Source organism: Bos mutus, chromosome 19 (assembly GCF_027580195.1).
Source record: "Bos mutus isolate GX-2022 chromosome 19, NWIPB_WYAK_1.1, whole genome shotgun sequence".
In the NCBI taxonomy this organism is placed as follows: domain Eukaryota; kingdom Metazoa; phylum Chordata; class Mammalia; order Artiodactyla; family Bovidae; genus Bos; species Bos mutus.
In genome coordinates, this window is record NC_091635.1 from 28,456,650 (window position 1) to 28,473,530 (window position 16,881).

The window sequence follows — 16,881 nt, forward strand, 5'->3', positions numbered from 1 at the left end:
CAACCGAGTCTTGGCTTCACAGAAGAAGGGAGTCAGGCTGAACAGCAGCAGTCCTGGGCCTGGGCTCAGCCAGACCATGGTTCAAGCTCCTTAATTCCTTTGAGCCTCCATTTTCCTAAAAGGTGAATGAAGCTCATAATGCCATATTCACAGGATTGTGATAACTAAATTGAAACATGCTTGATACACAGGAATTCACTTCACAGATTTTAAGAGATAAAACTCTTCTTATATCCCATGTAGTCTGAGGCTCAGATGAACGCTATTTCCAGGGCACAAACCACTCACTCTGCTTTCATAGAATATTGATCAGAGGCCTAGTCCAGCTGTGCAAGGAAAGACAGCTGCCTAAAGAGGTTAGGGCTGAGGGAATTCCCTTGTGGTCCAATGGTTAGGACTCCATGCTTCACTGCAAGGGGCAGGATTTCAATCCCTGGCGAGGGAACTGCAGATGCCCCACAGTGCATCCAAAAAAAGAAACTAAAGAGAGAGAGAGATTGTGGCTGAGACTGTGTCCAGAGCGACAGGAGCCCTATTCTGTGTCCAGGACTCTCTGGCCTCTGACCTCTACTCTGTGTGCTGTATTTAGTTGCTTGTTGTGTCTGACTCTTTGTGACCCCATGGACTGTATGTAGTCCACCAGGCTTCTCTGTCCATGGGGCTTCTCCAGGCAAGAACACTGGAGTGGGTTGCCATGCCCTCCTCCTGGGATCTTACCAACCCAGGGATCGAACCCAGGTCTCCCTCATTGCAGGTAGATTCTTTACCATCTGAGGCACCAGGGAAGCCCAAGAACACTGGAGTGGGTAGCCTGTCCCTTCTCCAGGGGATCTTCCCAACCCAGAGACTCGAACCAAGGTCTCCTGCATTGCAGGCAGATTCTTTACGAGCTGAGCTACCAGGGAACCTCTACTCTAGAAACTCCTAAAAGCCCCCTGACCCACTACTGCAGGCACAATGCCAGCTTGGGGGCTACAGAGCTGACAGGATGCTCCCTGACCACCATGACCCTAGTCTGGGGGGCAAGGGGAAGAGGGAAGATGCTGCTGTGGGAACAGAAAACCCCTCCACTTTCCCCAAGCCCACCTTGGACAGCACCAAGTTCAAAACCAATGGTTGAGTTGTGGCTCCTTTTCTGGTGAGAAGAGATCTCCACCCTCAAATGAGCCTCCATTTGGAAGCTAAGGTTCTCTGTGGGCAGAGACCCAAGAAATCAAGCCTGAGTCTCCTCTACCCAGCTCTGACCTGTCCCTCTGATGGAGAAGGCACCACCTGTCACAGTGTGCCCAAGGACCCCTGCTCCTCTGAGCTGGTGTCAGAAGTGCCAGGGCCCGCAATGCTCCAGCGGCAATATCGGAAGCAGAACAGTGGACCACGTGGACAGCCAGCTCACTGGGCAGCACGGGGGAGTGAGAGCATTCAGAAAGCCCAGTGACTGTCTTTCTTAGAGTGTCCTGGTGGCCTCGGCTTCATCCTCCTGGTTTTCTCCTGCTCCCTATCCCATCTTTGGCATCCAGACACGCAAGTCCTACAAATTTCCCACCATAAGAAGCATCTAAAACAGGCTGACCCGGTCTGTGTGTTCACCTCTTTAGACCCCTACCCAGAACCCACCCAGAAACAGGGACACCCCCACTGATCTCATCCCCCTGAACACAAGTGCTTTTTCCTTGGAACAAAAAATTTGTTCCAGGGACCAAGTACTCAGGATTCCTGGCTCCTCCCTGAAAAGCAGGGTGACTATATATTCTGTGTCAAGTAACTACATCAAAAGCTCCTGCCAAATCTGCCGCCAGCTGATGTTAGATTCTAGTACAGACAGGCAGGGACAGGTCCACAAAGCTGGAGGAAGCATTATGAGAGAGGCGGGGAAAACCTTCAATTATGACATTTTGAGCCACCAATTTAATTTGTCCAAAGAATCAGAGAAAGGTCTTGTCTCTTAGGTTTTGATGGTGGAAGACTCAGGGCAGTTAGCAAGTCTGCTGAGGGTAGGGTGGCTAGATTCAGCAAATAAAAATACATGCAACAGTTAAGACATGCTTATACTAAAACATTATTCATGTGTGTTTACAATTCCAGTTTAACTAGGCGTCCTGCATTTTCTCTGGTAATCCTCCATAAGGAAGCATCACTGGTGGAGAACTTTGACCCAACAAAACACAGCTGTCCCTTCCCTCCTCCCCCTATGACTTGTCACCATGACTGGCTGGTCTCAGGAACAGACATATCCAGCTTCCCCTGGAAAATCATGACTTTCTCTCCTTTGTACCCCAGTCTCAGTGGCTGCCATTTTTGCCTTCACCAGCCTGGTGAGCAGGACTCAGAAGAGGAGAGCTATGGTGGCTTTTCTCCCTCGTGGCCACCTCAGTGACATTCCACCTGATGGCAACTGCCTTCAGCCAGCTGACTCAGACCTTCCTCAGCAAGATTTGGCAAGTCCCTCTCTGCTCAGCCCCTCTCTAAGATCAGTTCCTGCTCCCCCAGCCTGTGCCCCAAACTTGTACATACCCCCTGCTGTCTCCAGGCCTCACCAGACTCAGGGCACACGATCAGTGACTATGGAGGTCATCCCCACCCCCTGGCCACCCCTCTCCAGGGCCCAGAGCCCGTGCTAGGGGCCTCAGGAGAGCAGGCGAGGTGACTCTTGGTTCCTCCCAGATTAGGGCTCTGCCAGGCTCCTGGGCACCCAACATCCCAACATGCTGCTCTGTGAGTGATTCTGAATCCCCACTGGGCCAGGACCCAATCCTGTTACCAGGCCCAGAATCACCCTGGAACAGCCCCAGACACCCTCATCTCATACTCAGGGTCTTCTGCGGACCCTTAAGGCTGCCCCCCAAAACAGAGGGACATTAAGCACCCAAGAGGGTCTCAGGGCTGCAGCTCTGCCCTCAGACTCCCTGCTGCCCAGCTGCCTCCCTAAGGGCTGGAGACTGGACAGGGTCTCATGTTGGAACTCGCATCTCACCCAAAATACAGAAGTACTTTCTCTTGCCCTGGAATATGGTTTTAACAATTGTCTAGGAATCTGCTCCAAATTGCTCTTGCCTTGCTCTCTGAGCCTCCCTGACCCCGATCTTAAGCCATACCTCTCCAGTTCTCTCACACCAAGCTCTGCCTTCCGCCTCCTAGGCTGCTTCCATCTTGCCCAAGGGTCAGCTCTTCCTGCATGGCCGCACTGGCTGACCGCTCCTGTCCAGAAGAGTCCAGAGTCTCTTGCTCAAATCCACTCAGTCCCTAACTCCCCCCACCCAGCTTTTATGGAGAATTCCAGAGCTGTCACTGCTCTCCTTGAAGTCCTTGGAGAATCTGTGGTTTGTGGGAAACACAGGGCCAGACCCAATGGGAGAGATGCTGGTACCGCAGTCTCCTGCGTCCCCTTGATTCAGATACCACTTAACTGGACCACAAAGTGAATTCCTCAAACACCCTGTTTGATTGGATTCCAGCGTCTGCATTTACAGGGGCTGATGTGCAGCCGGCCTCACTCTCTTCCTGCTAACAGCGTGTCTGCAAAACAGACTGTGGGCTCCAGGCAGTAATTAACCAAGCTTTATACTGGGGGTTCTACTTTCAAACTCATCTGAGATCCTCAGATGAAAGAAGCCACAGAGTTATTATGGTTGTTCATAAAAATGGGCCAGAAGAGTGAATATCAGCTCTTTGCCAACCCCCGAACCCTCCCCCCACCAACAGGTGCCCACCCACCTGATCCTTCCCAAGCTCTGCAGGAGGATGGAAAAGTCTGATGTGTGCTCAGCTATTTGAGAGCCCCTCCCCCGAGACAAGCTGCTCAGAGTGATGCATCCTGCATACCCTTCTCCACTCCAGCCCTCAACAGCCCTAGGAACACCTTCCAGCAGGCAGCAGGTCCCAGCCATCCCGAGATGCACTGACCCAGGCCAGAAGGAAAGAAGGGACCATTCATTGACATGGGGAAGCTGGGACAGTGCGTCATCACACTCCCACAGCCCTCCCATGACATCTCTTCTCCCACTTTCCTCAAGTGAGACTCCCCTTGCTAGGAAGCCCTGGACACCCTCATCTCATATTCAGGGTCTTCTGTGGAGCCTCAAGGCTACCCTCCCAAACAGAGGGACAACGGGCATCCAAGGGTCTCGGGGCTGCAGCTCTGCCCTCAGCCATGCCCTGCTGGCCAACTGCTCCACGAAGGGTAGAGAATGGATAGGGTCTCATGCTGGGATCAGGCCAAGTGCCCTGACCCTCCACTCTGTGTCCCAGCCAGTGGCCAAAGTGGCATGACCAGCTTTCTGGAGTGAGCCTGCCCCCTACAGGGCCCAGGCAGGATGCACAACCCCATTAGGGAGTGCGAGGTATTAGGGAGGGCAGAAGTGCACTGGTCCCTCCACCCAGGGCAGAGTCTTTGGGAGAGGGAGGCACCTCTCGCTGGGGATGTGACTGTACAGCCTAGAGTCATGCCGCAATTAGCCACCTTTGTGCATCACTGCCATGGGGAGGTGCATCCTTTCTGAGCTCTGAGGCACAGGGATGCCACGGGCACATTCCACGGGACATCTTTGACCCCTAAGTGTTGGGGCTTAGGTGAGAGTTTGGCTTCTGCCCCAGATTCCAGACCTGAGTGCTTGACTTTAACAAAGGGTCAGCCATGGTCTCAGAAAGCATGTTGGAACATGGATCCCAGATACCCTGCTGAGTAGGTCCCTTAACCAGTCTGAGCCTCAGTCTTCAGATGTATAAAATGGGTACAATTGGGCCAACTCGGGTTTTTGTAAAGACGAAACAAAATAAAGGTTAAAAAGGTGCCTTAGACAAATGCTGGACACGTTATTACTTTCTCCTTTATTAGCATCCTCTCTGTTTTGGCATCTTTTGTATTAACTGTGTTCACTCCCAATCACTGACACAGAGGTTAGTCAGGCTCCATGGATAGGGCTGTTCCTCACAGCCACAGCTCTGGGAAGCAGGGTGTGAGCCTGGGGGAGCGATGGGGCAGGTGGGCACCTGGCCAATCCCTGGAAGGGGCAGTATCGACCAAGCAGACCTGATAAAACTGACCTCCCTTGAGTGGTCACCCCATGCAAATGACTGAGGGGATGAAATGAGTCCTGGATACAAAGAGCAGATTGCCCTCCCCTCCCCCAAGCCTCTTCCACATCTCAGTGGTAAAGAATCTGCCTGCCAACGCAGGAAGATGTAAGAGACGCAGGTTCGATCCCTGGGTCAGGAATCCCCTAGAGGAAGGCACAGCAAATCTTTCCACTATTCTTGCCTGGAGAATCCCCATAGACAGAGGAGCCTGGCGGGTTACAGTCCATAGGGTCACACAGACTCAGACACGACTAAAGGGACTTAGCACACTTACACCCCCAAGCCTCTCCCACATCTCAGGCCAGAGCCCTCGGGTGACTATTCCTGTCCAGCTCAGGAAGGCAACACCCCTCCGCCTCCCTTCACGCCCCCTCCATTCAAGCCCCCTCCCCCGACCTGCCTCTCAGCTTCCTCAGGATTTCTGATTGGCCACAGAGTTCCTTGGATGGAGCCCAGCTTCTCAATCTCCTCCCTGGGGTCTGGATGAAAGGGTCAGGCCAGAGCCCCTGCCAGGCCCAGCGTCCAGCTCAGTTCACTGTTTCACATGGACAACTAACCCCACACCCCACCAGACCACCCAGCACTGGCTCAGAAAAGGAAGAGGCTGCCCCCAGACATCCTTGGTCTGGGTCTCGGGGAGAGGGGCTGCTCCAAGCCCAGCAAACCTGGGATATGGACCCCAGGGGCCCCTGCACCAGCGACGGGGCTCAGCTCTGAGCATCTCCTCTGGTCCAAGCCCCTTCCTCATGCCTGCAGGACAGAGTGCTTGCCTACCTCTTTATTTCCCAGAGCCTATCTTCATTCAGCTCTCATTCCTCCATCCAACACATTTACTGAGCTCCTATAACATCCTAGTTAGGAGAAGGAGGAGGATGAAACCATCCCTGCCCTGAAGGGAAGAGGATGACAAAGCTTAATTTATTGACCACTTACTACTTACCGGGACTGTTCTGAGCATTTGAATTTCATAACTTCTGAGGGAGGTGGTACTGAGCAGGGAGGAAAGTGAGCCCACAGGGGTAAGTGGCTTGGCCAGGGTTCCACATGGAGCCGGCGACAGTCAGGACGCCTGCCAGGGGAGCGTGGCTCCAGAGCCTGTGGACGTCACAGCCTGCTCTCCTGAAAGGACCGTGATGGCCATCAGTCCAGGGAGCCTTGGGGATACACCCAGGAGGCTGGTAGTGGTGGGGAAAGAGCGGAGATCTGTGGCAGAAGCTGAACCCTGAACTAAGCTTTGAAGATGGAAATAATTTATTGCTGCGGGCGTCACCTCCTTCTGCCTGTCAGTCTGTGAACTCCCTAAAGACAGAGGCTGCCTTTGTGTGCATCTTTCTCTCTGCTGGATCCAGTATAGCATCTGGTACATGGTGCACTTCATAAACAGCTGCTGATGAAATAAATTAACAAAAAAAAGTAGCCGAGTTTTGGGAGTGGAGGTCATGTCGTCTTCCTCTTTGGTGTCTGAGCTCCTAGGACAGCTCTGGGCGTGTGGAAGAGAACGGAACCACACCTCATTCCACAGTGGGGGTGGGATCTGGGATGAGTGGACGGCCACAGCTTTCCCCTAGCTTAGCGAGCTGGGCGGGTCACCTCTGAGTGACCACTGCGGACTAAACCAACTGCCCGGAGCTCAGACAGGCTCGGGGTGAAGGAGGAGGAAGAAGCTGATGAATGAGAGCAGTGACTATAGGAGGAGAGGACGCAGAGGGAGAAAATGAAGAGGGAGCAGAGAACGGGCAGTTGGCAAGAGTGCCGAGCACCCGTACCTTCTGGCCTACAACCTCACGACAAAACTCAGACGGCATCTAAGAGGCATTCCCCCAGTTCATTCACTGGTGTCTCCCTTCAGTAAGCATTGGCCAAGCCCCAGCAGTTGGCTGGACACAGCCCTGCCCCCTCGGCACATGCGGTCAACAGTCAACTCTGGGATCAGGGTGGAGGGGGACGCAGATGTCCAAACACCCGAGTACACCCCACTCTCTCCCTGCACCACAGAGGAGGGGGTGGCCATCTCCGTCGGAATGTTGAATAAAAAACCTGGTCGTGTCATGCTAAGTCACTTCAGTCGTGTCTGACTCTTTGCGACCCTATGGACTGTAGCCCACCAGGCTCCTCTGTCCATGGGATTTCCCACTCCAGTGGGTTGCCATGCTCTTCTCCAGGGGATCTTCCTGACCCAGGGATGGAATCCACGTCTCTTATGTCTCCTACACTGGCAAGGGGGTTCTTTACCGCTAGGGCCACCTGGTCTCCAATAATAAAGAACAGAGGTGGAAGATCAGATTAGACCGAGATCCCTCACTGAACAAGGGCCTGAGAGGCCCAGCCACATGGCTGGGTCACTGAGAGCAGTTTGGAGTGGCAGGACCTCCAGGTGGACAAGGGGGAGGCTAGTGTGGATTTCAAGGTCAGAGAGAGGCCGGAAGAGGCCAGAGCCAGGTGACCTCTTGGCTGGTGAAGAGTCTGGGCTTTCCTCAGTGACCCATGGGCAGCTCTTGCAGCATCTCTAAACCAGGAGGGCTTTTCATTTCCAGCAATCGCCCCAGCTGGTATATGGAGCATGGATGAAGGGGGAGCTCAAACCAGAGGCAGGGAGGCCATAGCAACCTGCCCAGCAAGTTAAGACCAGACAGGTGATGAGGACATTACAAGTAAAGCAGGGATGGACTTGTGAAGGAGGTGAAGGAAAGAGGGAACCAAGACGACTCCCGGGCCCATGATTTGGGTCCCTGGGTCCTCTGAGATGGAGGAGCAGGAAGGCCCAGAACTGGGAGAAGGAGGGGTGCTCCTTCACCAAGTGCATCCAAGGAGGCGGTGGCCGACTCACTTGGGCATGTGAGACGGGAACAGAGAAGAGGGGCCTCTCTGGAGAGTCAGCAGGACACACTGTGACTGCAGACGTGCTCCAGATGCCCCACGGGGCAGAGGGGTGAAGAAGAAAAAGAAAAAAGCGCCTACATCAGAACCCAGGAGACCAGTCCCAGTAAGGAGTTAAGGGGAGCCAGTGGAGGCTGCTTATCTGAGCCGGGACATCCAGAGAAGCAGGGGGAGGGGGTCAGTATCAGCACGGTCTGAGGTCCCTCCTTGAGTTGTGCAGCGGGTCACTTAGTGACTTGGAATGGTAGGAACTTGGGGTGAGCCAAGGGGTGGAGGGACTGCAGGCCTGGGCACCCATTATCTCAAAGGAAGCTCTCTCTGTGGGAAGCAGGGAGGCAGTGTTTGGAGCTAGAGTGCTTGTCCTCAGCCTCCTTCTCCCTACATCAGCCCTAGCCCCTTGCACCCTGCCCCAAACCCTGCATACTTCTTTCCTGAATCACGCCATCACCTGACCGTACTAGAACCCCATCACTTCCTTATTACCGGATGTCCTCTAGGGTACCAAACTGGCCCGAGTACCCCTGCAAGTCCACATTTACAGAGTGCCGTCATCCATGAGCCACCTGTGTCCCTGTGTTTGTCAGCCCGGGTGCCTTGTGTCCTTCCCAGCTCAGAGCTCTCTGGGCCGAGCCTCCTCAGGGTGGGCCACTCGGCCGGACCACACCTGCCCCCCCAACCCCCACCATCCCCAGCCAGGGCCTTGGCAGGCGCCACCCCCAGAAACCAGGCCAGAGTCAAAAATACGTTTGCAAGAAGCTGGGAAATTTTATTGAATTAGCTTTTCTTTTCAGTGGAGAAGCTGAGGAATCAGAAAGGAGCCAGGTCAGGGAGAAGAGCAAGCAGACCTGGGGGGTGGGGGCAGGGCAGGGCAGGGAGCGGCCACCCTCGGAAGAGGGGTGGCCGGGCGCAGAGTGGCCGAGGCCCCTTGCAGTGCCTCCCTCGCTCCTGCAGGGAGCCGGCAGCTCTCTCCTCCTCTGGGTGCTGAAGACAGAGGGAGGGACCACCTGGCAGATTTAAGGCCTACTTTCTGGAACCCGGCGACTGGAGTTGCCGCCGGAGTTTCCTGGAAAAGGAAGGAGGCAAAAGACCTTCAGGCTGGAGGAGACCCACCTCAGGCCAGCCTGGGCCCCCCCAGGAGGGCCCCAAACCCCGAGTAGGTCAGGTCGGGGGGTAGGTGATGGGCATTCTGTGTTACTGTCTGAGCCCCATGCATCTGCGGGGCAGCAAGGAAAACAGAGGAGCAGGTGACCACTGCTGCTCCAGCCCCATCCCGCTCCCTACATGGGGGAGCCCAGCCCTGCCTCCTGCCTCCCCCCCACCCCCACCCCAGGCCAATGAATAGGAGCCTGATCGCCTCTGCCACTGGGTTGTTTTCTTACCTCCTGTGGTGAAACCGATCAACCTGGGAGAGAGGAGAGAGGCAGCCATGAACGGAAGGCAACCAAGAGCGGCCGCTTACCTGTCCTCAGCTGGAGCCACTCAGGAGCCCTTGGAGCCCCTGAGTTGGGCTCTTTCTCAGCTGTGCCCCCAGCCCACAGGGCAGCAACATCAGGTGAATCCAGACCTGTCCTGTCTGTCTGTCTGTCTGTGAAGCCTCAGAAGATGCTGTTGAGCATTTGCTGGGAGTTTTGTCCTCCTTTTGTTTCACTGGACCCTCTACCCTTCCCTTGAGCCTACAAGGATGGCCTGGCCCCTGCAAACAGTCTGAAGGCAGTTCAATCTCTAGTTTAATAGCTTTGTTGGGCTGTCCTGAATCCAAGCTCATATTTTCTTCATGGTCCCTAACCCTGCCAAGTCTAATCCAGAGGCCCAGATGAGAAGGTTAAAAGAAATGCCCCCACAGTCTGATGCCAGAAGACAAGGAAAAAGCTCTGGTCCTGGATTTTGGTCCAAGCTGTTAAAGTGCAGACAGATGCCCTCCCCTCCCAGACACGATCCCTAAGACCCTGCCTGCTCTGAAAGCACAGAGTTCCCCAGTCCCTTTCCTGTGGGACCTACTTGGAGTCCTGGCCCTCTAGCAGGCTGCGGTAGGTGGCGATCTCCTGCTCCAGTCGCGTCTTGATGTCCAGCAGCATCTTGTACTCCTGGTTCTGGCACTCCATCTCACTGCGGAGCTCGCTCAGCTGGGCCTCAATGCTGCTAATGAGACCCTGGATCTGCTGCAGCTGCAGGGCGTAGCGGCACTCCGTCTCCGCCAGCGTGCTCTCCAGCCCGGCTTTCTGGTGGGACAGCAGAGGAGAAGGTCTGAGGGATGCCAGGCCTGGGGGAGGGGCCTCGAGGGGGCAGCCACAGGGCAGAGGGCAGCCAGTGTACCATGCTCAGCTGAGACTGCAGCTCGATCTCCAGGCCCTGGAGTGTGCGCCTGAGCTCGGTGATCTCTGTCTTGCTGGTCTGGATCAAGGCCGTGCTGGAAGTCACCTCCTTGTTCAGCTCAGCACTCTGGAATTCAAGCAGGACAGAGGTGACGGAGGAGCCCAGCTGGATGGCCCAGGCACCCTCTGGCTCGGCCGGGTGAGACAGCCAGGTACCTTGCTGTGGAACCATTCCTCAGCATCCCGGCGGTTCTTCTCTGCCATGGCCTCGTACTGCTCCCTCATCTCTGCCAGCACACGGGTCAGGTCAATGCCCGGGGTGGCATCCATCTCCACGTTGACCTGGCCGACCATCTGTTTGCTGAACTCCTTCATCTCCTGTGGGGATGGGAAAGGAAGACACGTGAAATTCCTCAGCCTGCCTTTCCTCGGCTCTGAATGCTACCAGAATGTTCCAGAAAGTGCTTCAAGGTTCCACTGTGGAGGGCTGAGTCTGACCTCAGCAGGGGGCTCCCCATTCCTACTGGAGGTAATTCAGCCACAGCAGGCCCAGCTCCCCCCTCTCACCTCCTCGTGGTTCTTCTTCAGGTAGGCCAGCTCCTCATTCAAGCTCTCAATCTGCATCTCCAGGTCTGTCTTGGTCAGGGTCAGCTCATCCAGCACCCTGCGCAGGCCGTTGATGTCGGCCTCCACGCTCTGGCGCAGGGTCAGCTCGTTCTCATACCTAATATTTTTTTTAATGAAAAACAACACAGAAATGGTATAAGGAATTGAAGGTTTTGAGCAGAAGCCACACATTGCCCTTGCTTGGCTCTGCAATAAACCTTTCTCTGCTCAAATTAAAAAAAGAAAGAAAGAAACAGAGAGAGAGAGAAAGGGAAAGAAGTGAAATTGGAGACACCCCTACCCTCCTCTGAACTCTGCTCCTTCCCCAAGACTTTCACTCCTGGAATGCTAGGATTACATTGATCAGAGGAACATTTGTCTAAAACAAGAACTGCTGAGTAAGTGGAAGGAGGGAAATAAAACTCACTTGAGCCTGAAGTCGTCGGCAGCCAGCCGGGCATTGTCAATCTCCAGGATGATCCGGTTGTTGTCAATGGTGGCCGCCAAGATCTGCAAAATACAGAAAGTGACCACTGGAGGGTCCACGAGCTCGGGGAGGAGGACTGAGAAAACATGGACTGGATGGGTGGCTGTGCAGCTCTGCCTGCTCCCTGTCCCTGCGAGCTGGGACAAGGCACTTCTCTTTGGGCCTCGGTTCCTCTCTGTAAAGTGAGGGATGAGATAGGTCCCCCTAGATTGTTCTGTCACTCCGGCGTTCTGTGTCTGGTCATGGTGATCTGTATGTGCATTGCAGGGGAGCGACCCCAACAAGGATGTCTGTGGTTAGTCATGTCTCCACAGCCTCACACTAGCAATCTGATAAAGTCACAGTCTTGAGCCCCTTCCTTCCCCTTAAGATCAGGAGAGGGGACTTCCCCGGTGGTCCAGTGGTTAGGACTCCGAGTTCCCAGGTGGAGTTGGGTTCAATCCCTGGTCAGGGAATTGGATCCCATAAGTCACAATTTTAAAATCCCCTGTGCTGCAACTGGGACCTGCATAGCCTAATTAATTAACTAATTTTTAAAGATCAGGAAAGAATCCGCCTCGCTCCCTACAGTTCATAACTTCACTGGAGCTGGCCTCCCCACTGAGCAGAGTGGAATTTCAATAAATATCCACATCCATTTGAATTTCCTGTCTCAACTTTTGTGTTCCAAAGCACTTAAAATCCACCCCACATAGCTGGGACCCAGCCCAGGCAGGTGGATTTCTGTTCCAACAAGCTGGCCTCACAGAGTGAGAGAATCTCAGCATAGCACTGCCTGCATCTCCCCCACCTGGTTGAGGCCAGTTAAGAACACTAGTTTAAAGGGGGGCCCTACAAAACAAACCAGTGTTCCTAGACCAATGAATGAACATGTATTCCTTTCTCTGTTGATTTTATCCATTCTTAGTGGCTTTTAAAGCTGTCACAGTTTCCAAATAACCCAGTGGGTTAGGATTATAGAGATCAAGTCACTAACAACATAACTGTTTGGAAAGCAGTAAAAACAAACAAACAAAAAAAAATGTTGGCATGAGTAAGAACAATAAAAACGAATAATGAGAGAAAACTCCTAGCATGAGAAAGACCATCTGGAGTAGAGATGCTTGATAGGCAGTAAAAGCCTAGATTTTCACCCAAAGGAAGGGTAAGAACTCCATCTACACTGCATCTGCTGGTCCCTGGGGACCCTGCATTTCCTGGCCATCGAGTCTCTGCCCTGCTCGCAGGAGAACCCTGCTCAACCTACAAGGGCTCACCTTGTCCCGGAGTTCATCAATGGTCTTGAAGTAGGGACTGTAGTCACGCTCCGGGCTGGTTGGGGTCTGCTTCAGGTGCCAGTCACGGATCTTCACCTCCAGGTCGGCATTGGCCTCCTCCAGGGCACGAACCTTCTCCAGGTAGGAGGCCAGGCGGTCGTTGAGATTCTGCATGGTGATCTTCTCATTGCCGGAGAGGAGGCCGCCATCTCCACCGCCGAAGTCACCGAAGCCTCCACCAAAACCCCCACCAAAGCCACCTCCGAAGCCACCTCCGAAGCTGCCTCCGAAGCCACCCCCATAGCCACTACCGGCCCCTCCACCGAAGCCGCAGCTCACACCACCCCCAAAGCCCCCAGCAGATCCCCCAGAGACAAACCGGGTTGAGCAGGTAGAAATACTGCGACCTCCTCCGAGCTGGCAAGAGCCACCCCCGAAGCCACCTCCATAGCTGGCGGAGGAACTCTGCAGGCGGCAGCTCATGGTGAGAGTGAGATGGGCAGAGAGCAGGTGAGGCAGGAGCTTGGCTTGGTCTGGCCGAGGACTGTGGTTCTCCTCTGGAGTGGATGCCTTTTATACACCTTCCAAGGGGTTGGACGATGGCCCTATCTTCTCTCCTCCCTTCCCCACCCTCTGACTGGTGCCAACTGCACCTATGTTTCCCACAAGCTCAGTTACCTCCGTTCTCCAGGGTGGGTTGTGCCTCTGGGGGAAGGGGCCTTTTTTTTTTAATCCTTAACAAAAGGGATGATTCAGAGGGAACAGTGTTCTCCTTGAGACTACCCTTTGACAACTGAATTCTGTCTCACCTCTCCACTTAGGGAACTCACTCCCATCGGCCCCACCCAATGTTAGAACGGGGACTGAGCTGCACCTGCCTGCCAGGGAGCCTCTGCAGAGGGAAGGAAGCTGCAAAGTAGCCCTCTGCCTCCCTTCGTCCTATTTCTAAAAAGTCTGACTGAGATGCTCTGTGTGCTTCTCGGCACTTCATCTACTCCATTGCTCCTAGCAACAATGATAAACTTTGCTTGGTCCTGTAGAATCAATGACCTTGAAGGTGTTTGGGCTGAGAAAAAAAAGTGGCCCCAAGACCATCAGATAAAGTCACAGTGGCAAGGAACCTTAGGGACCATCTGACACAGCTAGGGAAAGGGAGGCATAGAAAGAGCAAGGGGACCCACACGTGGTAAGAGCTAACACCCTCAGATCACTTGCCATATGCAAGCGCTGGGCTATGAATTTTATGGCGACTGCCTTGTTTAAGGGGCTTCCCTGGTGGCTCAGTGGTAAAGGATCCATTCTCCTGCCAATGCAGGAGACTTGTGTTCAATCCCTGGGTGGGGAAGATCCCCTGGAGAAGGAGATGGCAACCCACTCTAGTATTCTTGCCTGGGAAATCCCATGGACAGAGGAGCCTCCTCGGCTACAGTCCATGGGTTCTCAAAGAATCAGACATGACTTAGCAACTAAGCATGCACACCTTGTTTAATCTTTGCAGTGGCCCAGGAAAGTTGACCCTACTATTATCCCCATTTTACAGAGAAGGAAACTAAGCCTTCAGGGCAGAGTCAGGACTGAAACCCAAGTCTGGATCTGTTTGACACTAGGCTCATTCTTTTTTATTTTTTTCATTTTTTTAATTTAATTAATTAATTTATTTTAATTGGAGGCTAATTACTTTACAATATTGTAGTGGGTTTTGCCATACATTGACCTGAATCAGACTAGGCTCATTCTTTAGGCATATTTTTTCCTACAGCAAAATAGACAAATTATAAGCAACCGGCTTAATGTGGGATCTAGTTGTGGGGATCTTAATGTGGGATCCCCAGCTATGAAACTTTAAGCTACCACTCAGAACATTTCCAGCTCCCTATAAATCTCATTGTACCTTTTCCTGGTCAATTGCCATCCATATCCCCCATTCCCCTAATATAACAATAATTCCAACTCCATTACCATAGATCAATCTAGAGGTTCTCAGCCAGGGGCTATTTTGCTTCCCAAGGGACATTTCATAGTGTCTGGAGACATTTTGTTCGTCACACCAAAGGGATACTATTGGTATCTGGAGGACAGAGACCAGAGATACCGCTGAATACCCTACAGTGCACAGGACAGCCCCTGCCACCAAGAATCCTCCAGCCCAGAAGGTCAATTGTGTCCAGGTTGAGAAGCCCTAGGTCAGCCTGATCCATGGATTTAATGATTTCATTACAGCAGCAGCCTCAGAGGCATAGCCAGTTCCAAAAAGGAAGTCTTGTAATACTGAGCTCTTTCTAGTCCCACAACCACGTGATGCCTGACTCAGCCTGTGCATGTTTGACCAAGAGGCCACATGGAGGATATGACCTAGGGCCCGGGGCCAGGGTCCCTGCCGAGGAGCCTGGGGTGTGCCTGAGACTCAGGGTCCACTTAGGAAGCCCACCAGAGGAGGCCTCACCTTCACGCCTAGTCACTCAGTCATGTCCGACTCTTTGCCACCCCATGGACTGCAGCCCGACAGGCTCCTCTGTCCACGGGATTCTCCGGGCAAGAATACTGGAGTGGGTTGCCATTTCCTTCTCGAGCCAAAAGTAAAGGGCCTTGAGCTGGCCTCTCAGAAGCCCAGAATAGAAAGAGAGGTTCCAGGGCTGAGAATGGTAGACCCAGGACTCAGGCTTCCAGGTTCCACTTACCAAGGAGGCCATGGTGGCCGTGAATGGCCTCCTGGGAGCTGCCCTCTGCCCACAACAGCCTGAGGGGCTTGGTGGGATAGGCCAGGGGCTGGGGTGAGGTGACTTGAGGTTGTCCTGGAAACCCTTTTGCTGATTCTGCAATACCAGAAAGGAAAGTTCTGAGTCAGGGCTTTCTTGGCCTTTGTTGTCTTCAGGTGGGAAAGTGGGCCTGCATCTCCCTTTGCAGGTGTCAGCATCAGGGAGAGAGCCAGGGTGGGCCGCGGTGCTCCAAAACCTGGTGAGACCAGGGATTTAGCCTTACCCCTGACCCTGCCCAGCTCTCCTGCCCCAAACTGATGGCTCAGCTCTCTCGCTGAAAAAGTGTGATTCAGCCCAAAGCAGGAGCCCTCTCTCTCTCTCAGTGGGGATCAAAACAGACAAGAAGGTGATTAATGGAACCTGCCAGGCCTGGAATGACGATCCTCCCGGGGCTGAAGAGCAGGTTCAGCCAACGCCCCTCCGAGGAACAATAATCACAGGTCCTCTGGAGGCCCACGGTGGCCAGGACATGCCTCTCTCACAGGGTCAGGGCACAGCCCCTCCCCACCCCTCCCGAGGAGAGTATGCGATGCCTTGACACAGGAATGCCTTCCTCTGACCATGAAGTGAACCCCAGGACCCACAGAGCCGGGGACACCTGCCAGCCTTCCTAGAGGGACCTGGGCAGAGAGCCATATGGGGGACCCTGTTTCTCCTCTCTCAGCCCTGGGTCAGATGGGACAGGACCCAGTGATGGGGCTGAGGCCCTGCTCACAGGTCTAAAGCTCCCTTCTTTGCTTTCTGGCAAAACTACAGATTTAGTCCCTTCCTCTATAACATTTCCAGGGAGGGGGAGGGAAAGCCCCATGTATGAGTAACCCTGCAGAAGAGGCTCGTCTTGACAGGTTGTCACTGAGTCTGCACAACAACAGGTGAGGGGTTTTATTTGGCCCCATTTTATAGATGAAGCAGCTGAGGGAGACGAAGTCACTAGTCCAAGGTCGCCGTGAAGTCAAGATTTAAGCTGGCATCTGGCTCTTGCTACCTTACCGGTTGGTGTCTCCAAGCCTTGCTGCAAACTCAGTGTCTGATCTCTGAATATCCCATTCCATATGTGTTAAAAAATAATAGAATAACACTAGCTAACATCTTGAACACTCTGTGAGACGCATTACAAGCATGACTTTATTTGGTCCTTTTAACAACTCTACTATTTTAATCATATCCTTTTTGCAGATGAGGAATTAAGGCCCAGAGAGGCTGACGGCATTGCCCAAACCTGACTATGTCAGAGCCAAGATTCAAACCTCTGGCTCTAGGGTCTGCACCCTTAACCATTGCCTGCTTAATCCCTTTTGGACCAGTGCTAGCACTGTCCCATCCAAAGACGAGCCTCTGTTGCCCTCGCCATTCTCAGGCCTCCTCTCACCCAAGACCCACCTGGTGGATGGTCCTGCAGCCCACAGAGGTTAGGCCTGTGAACTGATGGCCCGGTGGTCAGCCTGTCTGCTGTCTGACCTGATTTCTCAGGTACTTCGGGATTTCCCGGGTACTCACTCAGTGCAGAATGTCAA

The 16,881-nt window shown here is 53.6% G+C and overlaps 1 protein-coding gene across 1 annotated transcript; it reads right to left on the bottom strand.

Moving 5' to 3' along the window:
• Nucleotides 1-8,700: 8,700 nt before the first annotated feature.
• On the bottom strand, nt 8,701-13,094 carry KRT13 (keratin 13). The gene is made up of 8 exons (XM_014480718.2): nt 12,612-13,094; nt 11,296-11,378; nt 10,830-10,986; nt 10,479-10,640; nt 10,264-10,389; nt 9,949-10,169; nt 9,330-9,352; nt 8,701-9,013 (listed from the first exon to the last, which is right to left on the bottom strand). Exons 1-8 carry the CDS (start codon nt 13,092-13,094, stop codon nt 8,964-8,966), a joined length of 1,305 nt encoding a protein of 434 aa, XP_014336204.1. The 3' UTR covers nt 8,701-8,963.
• Between the last annotated feature and the right edge of the window lie 3,787 nt (nt 13,095-16,881).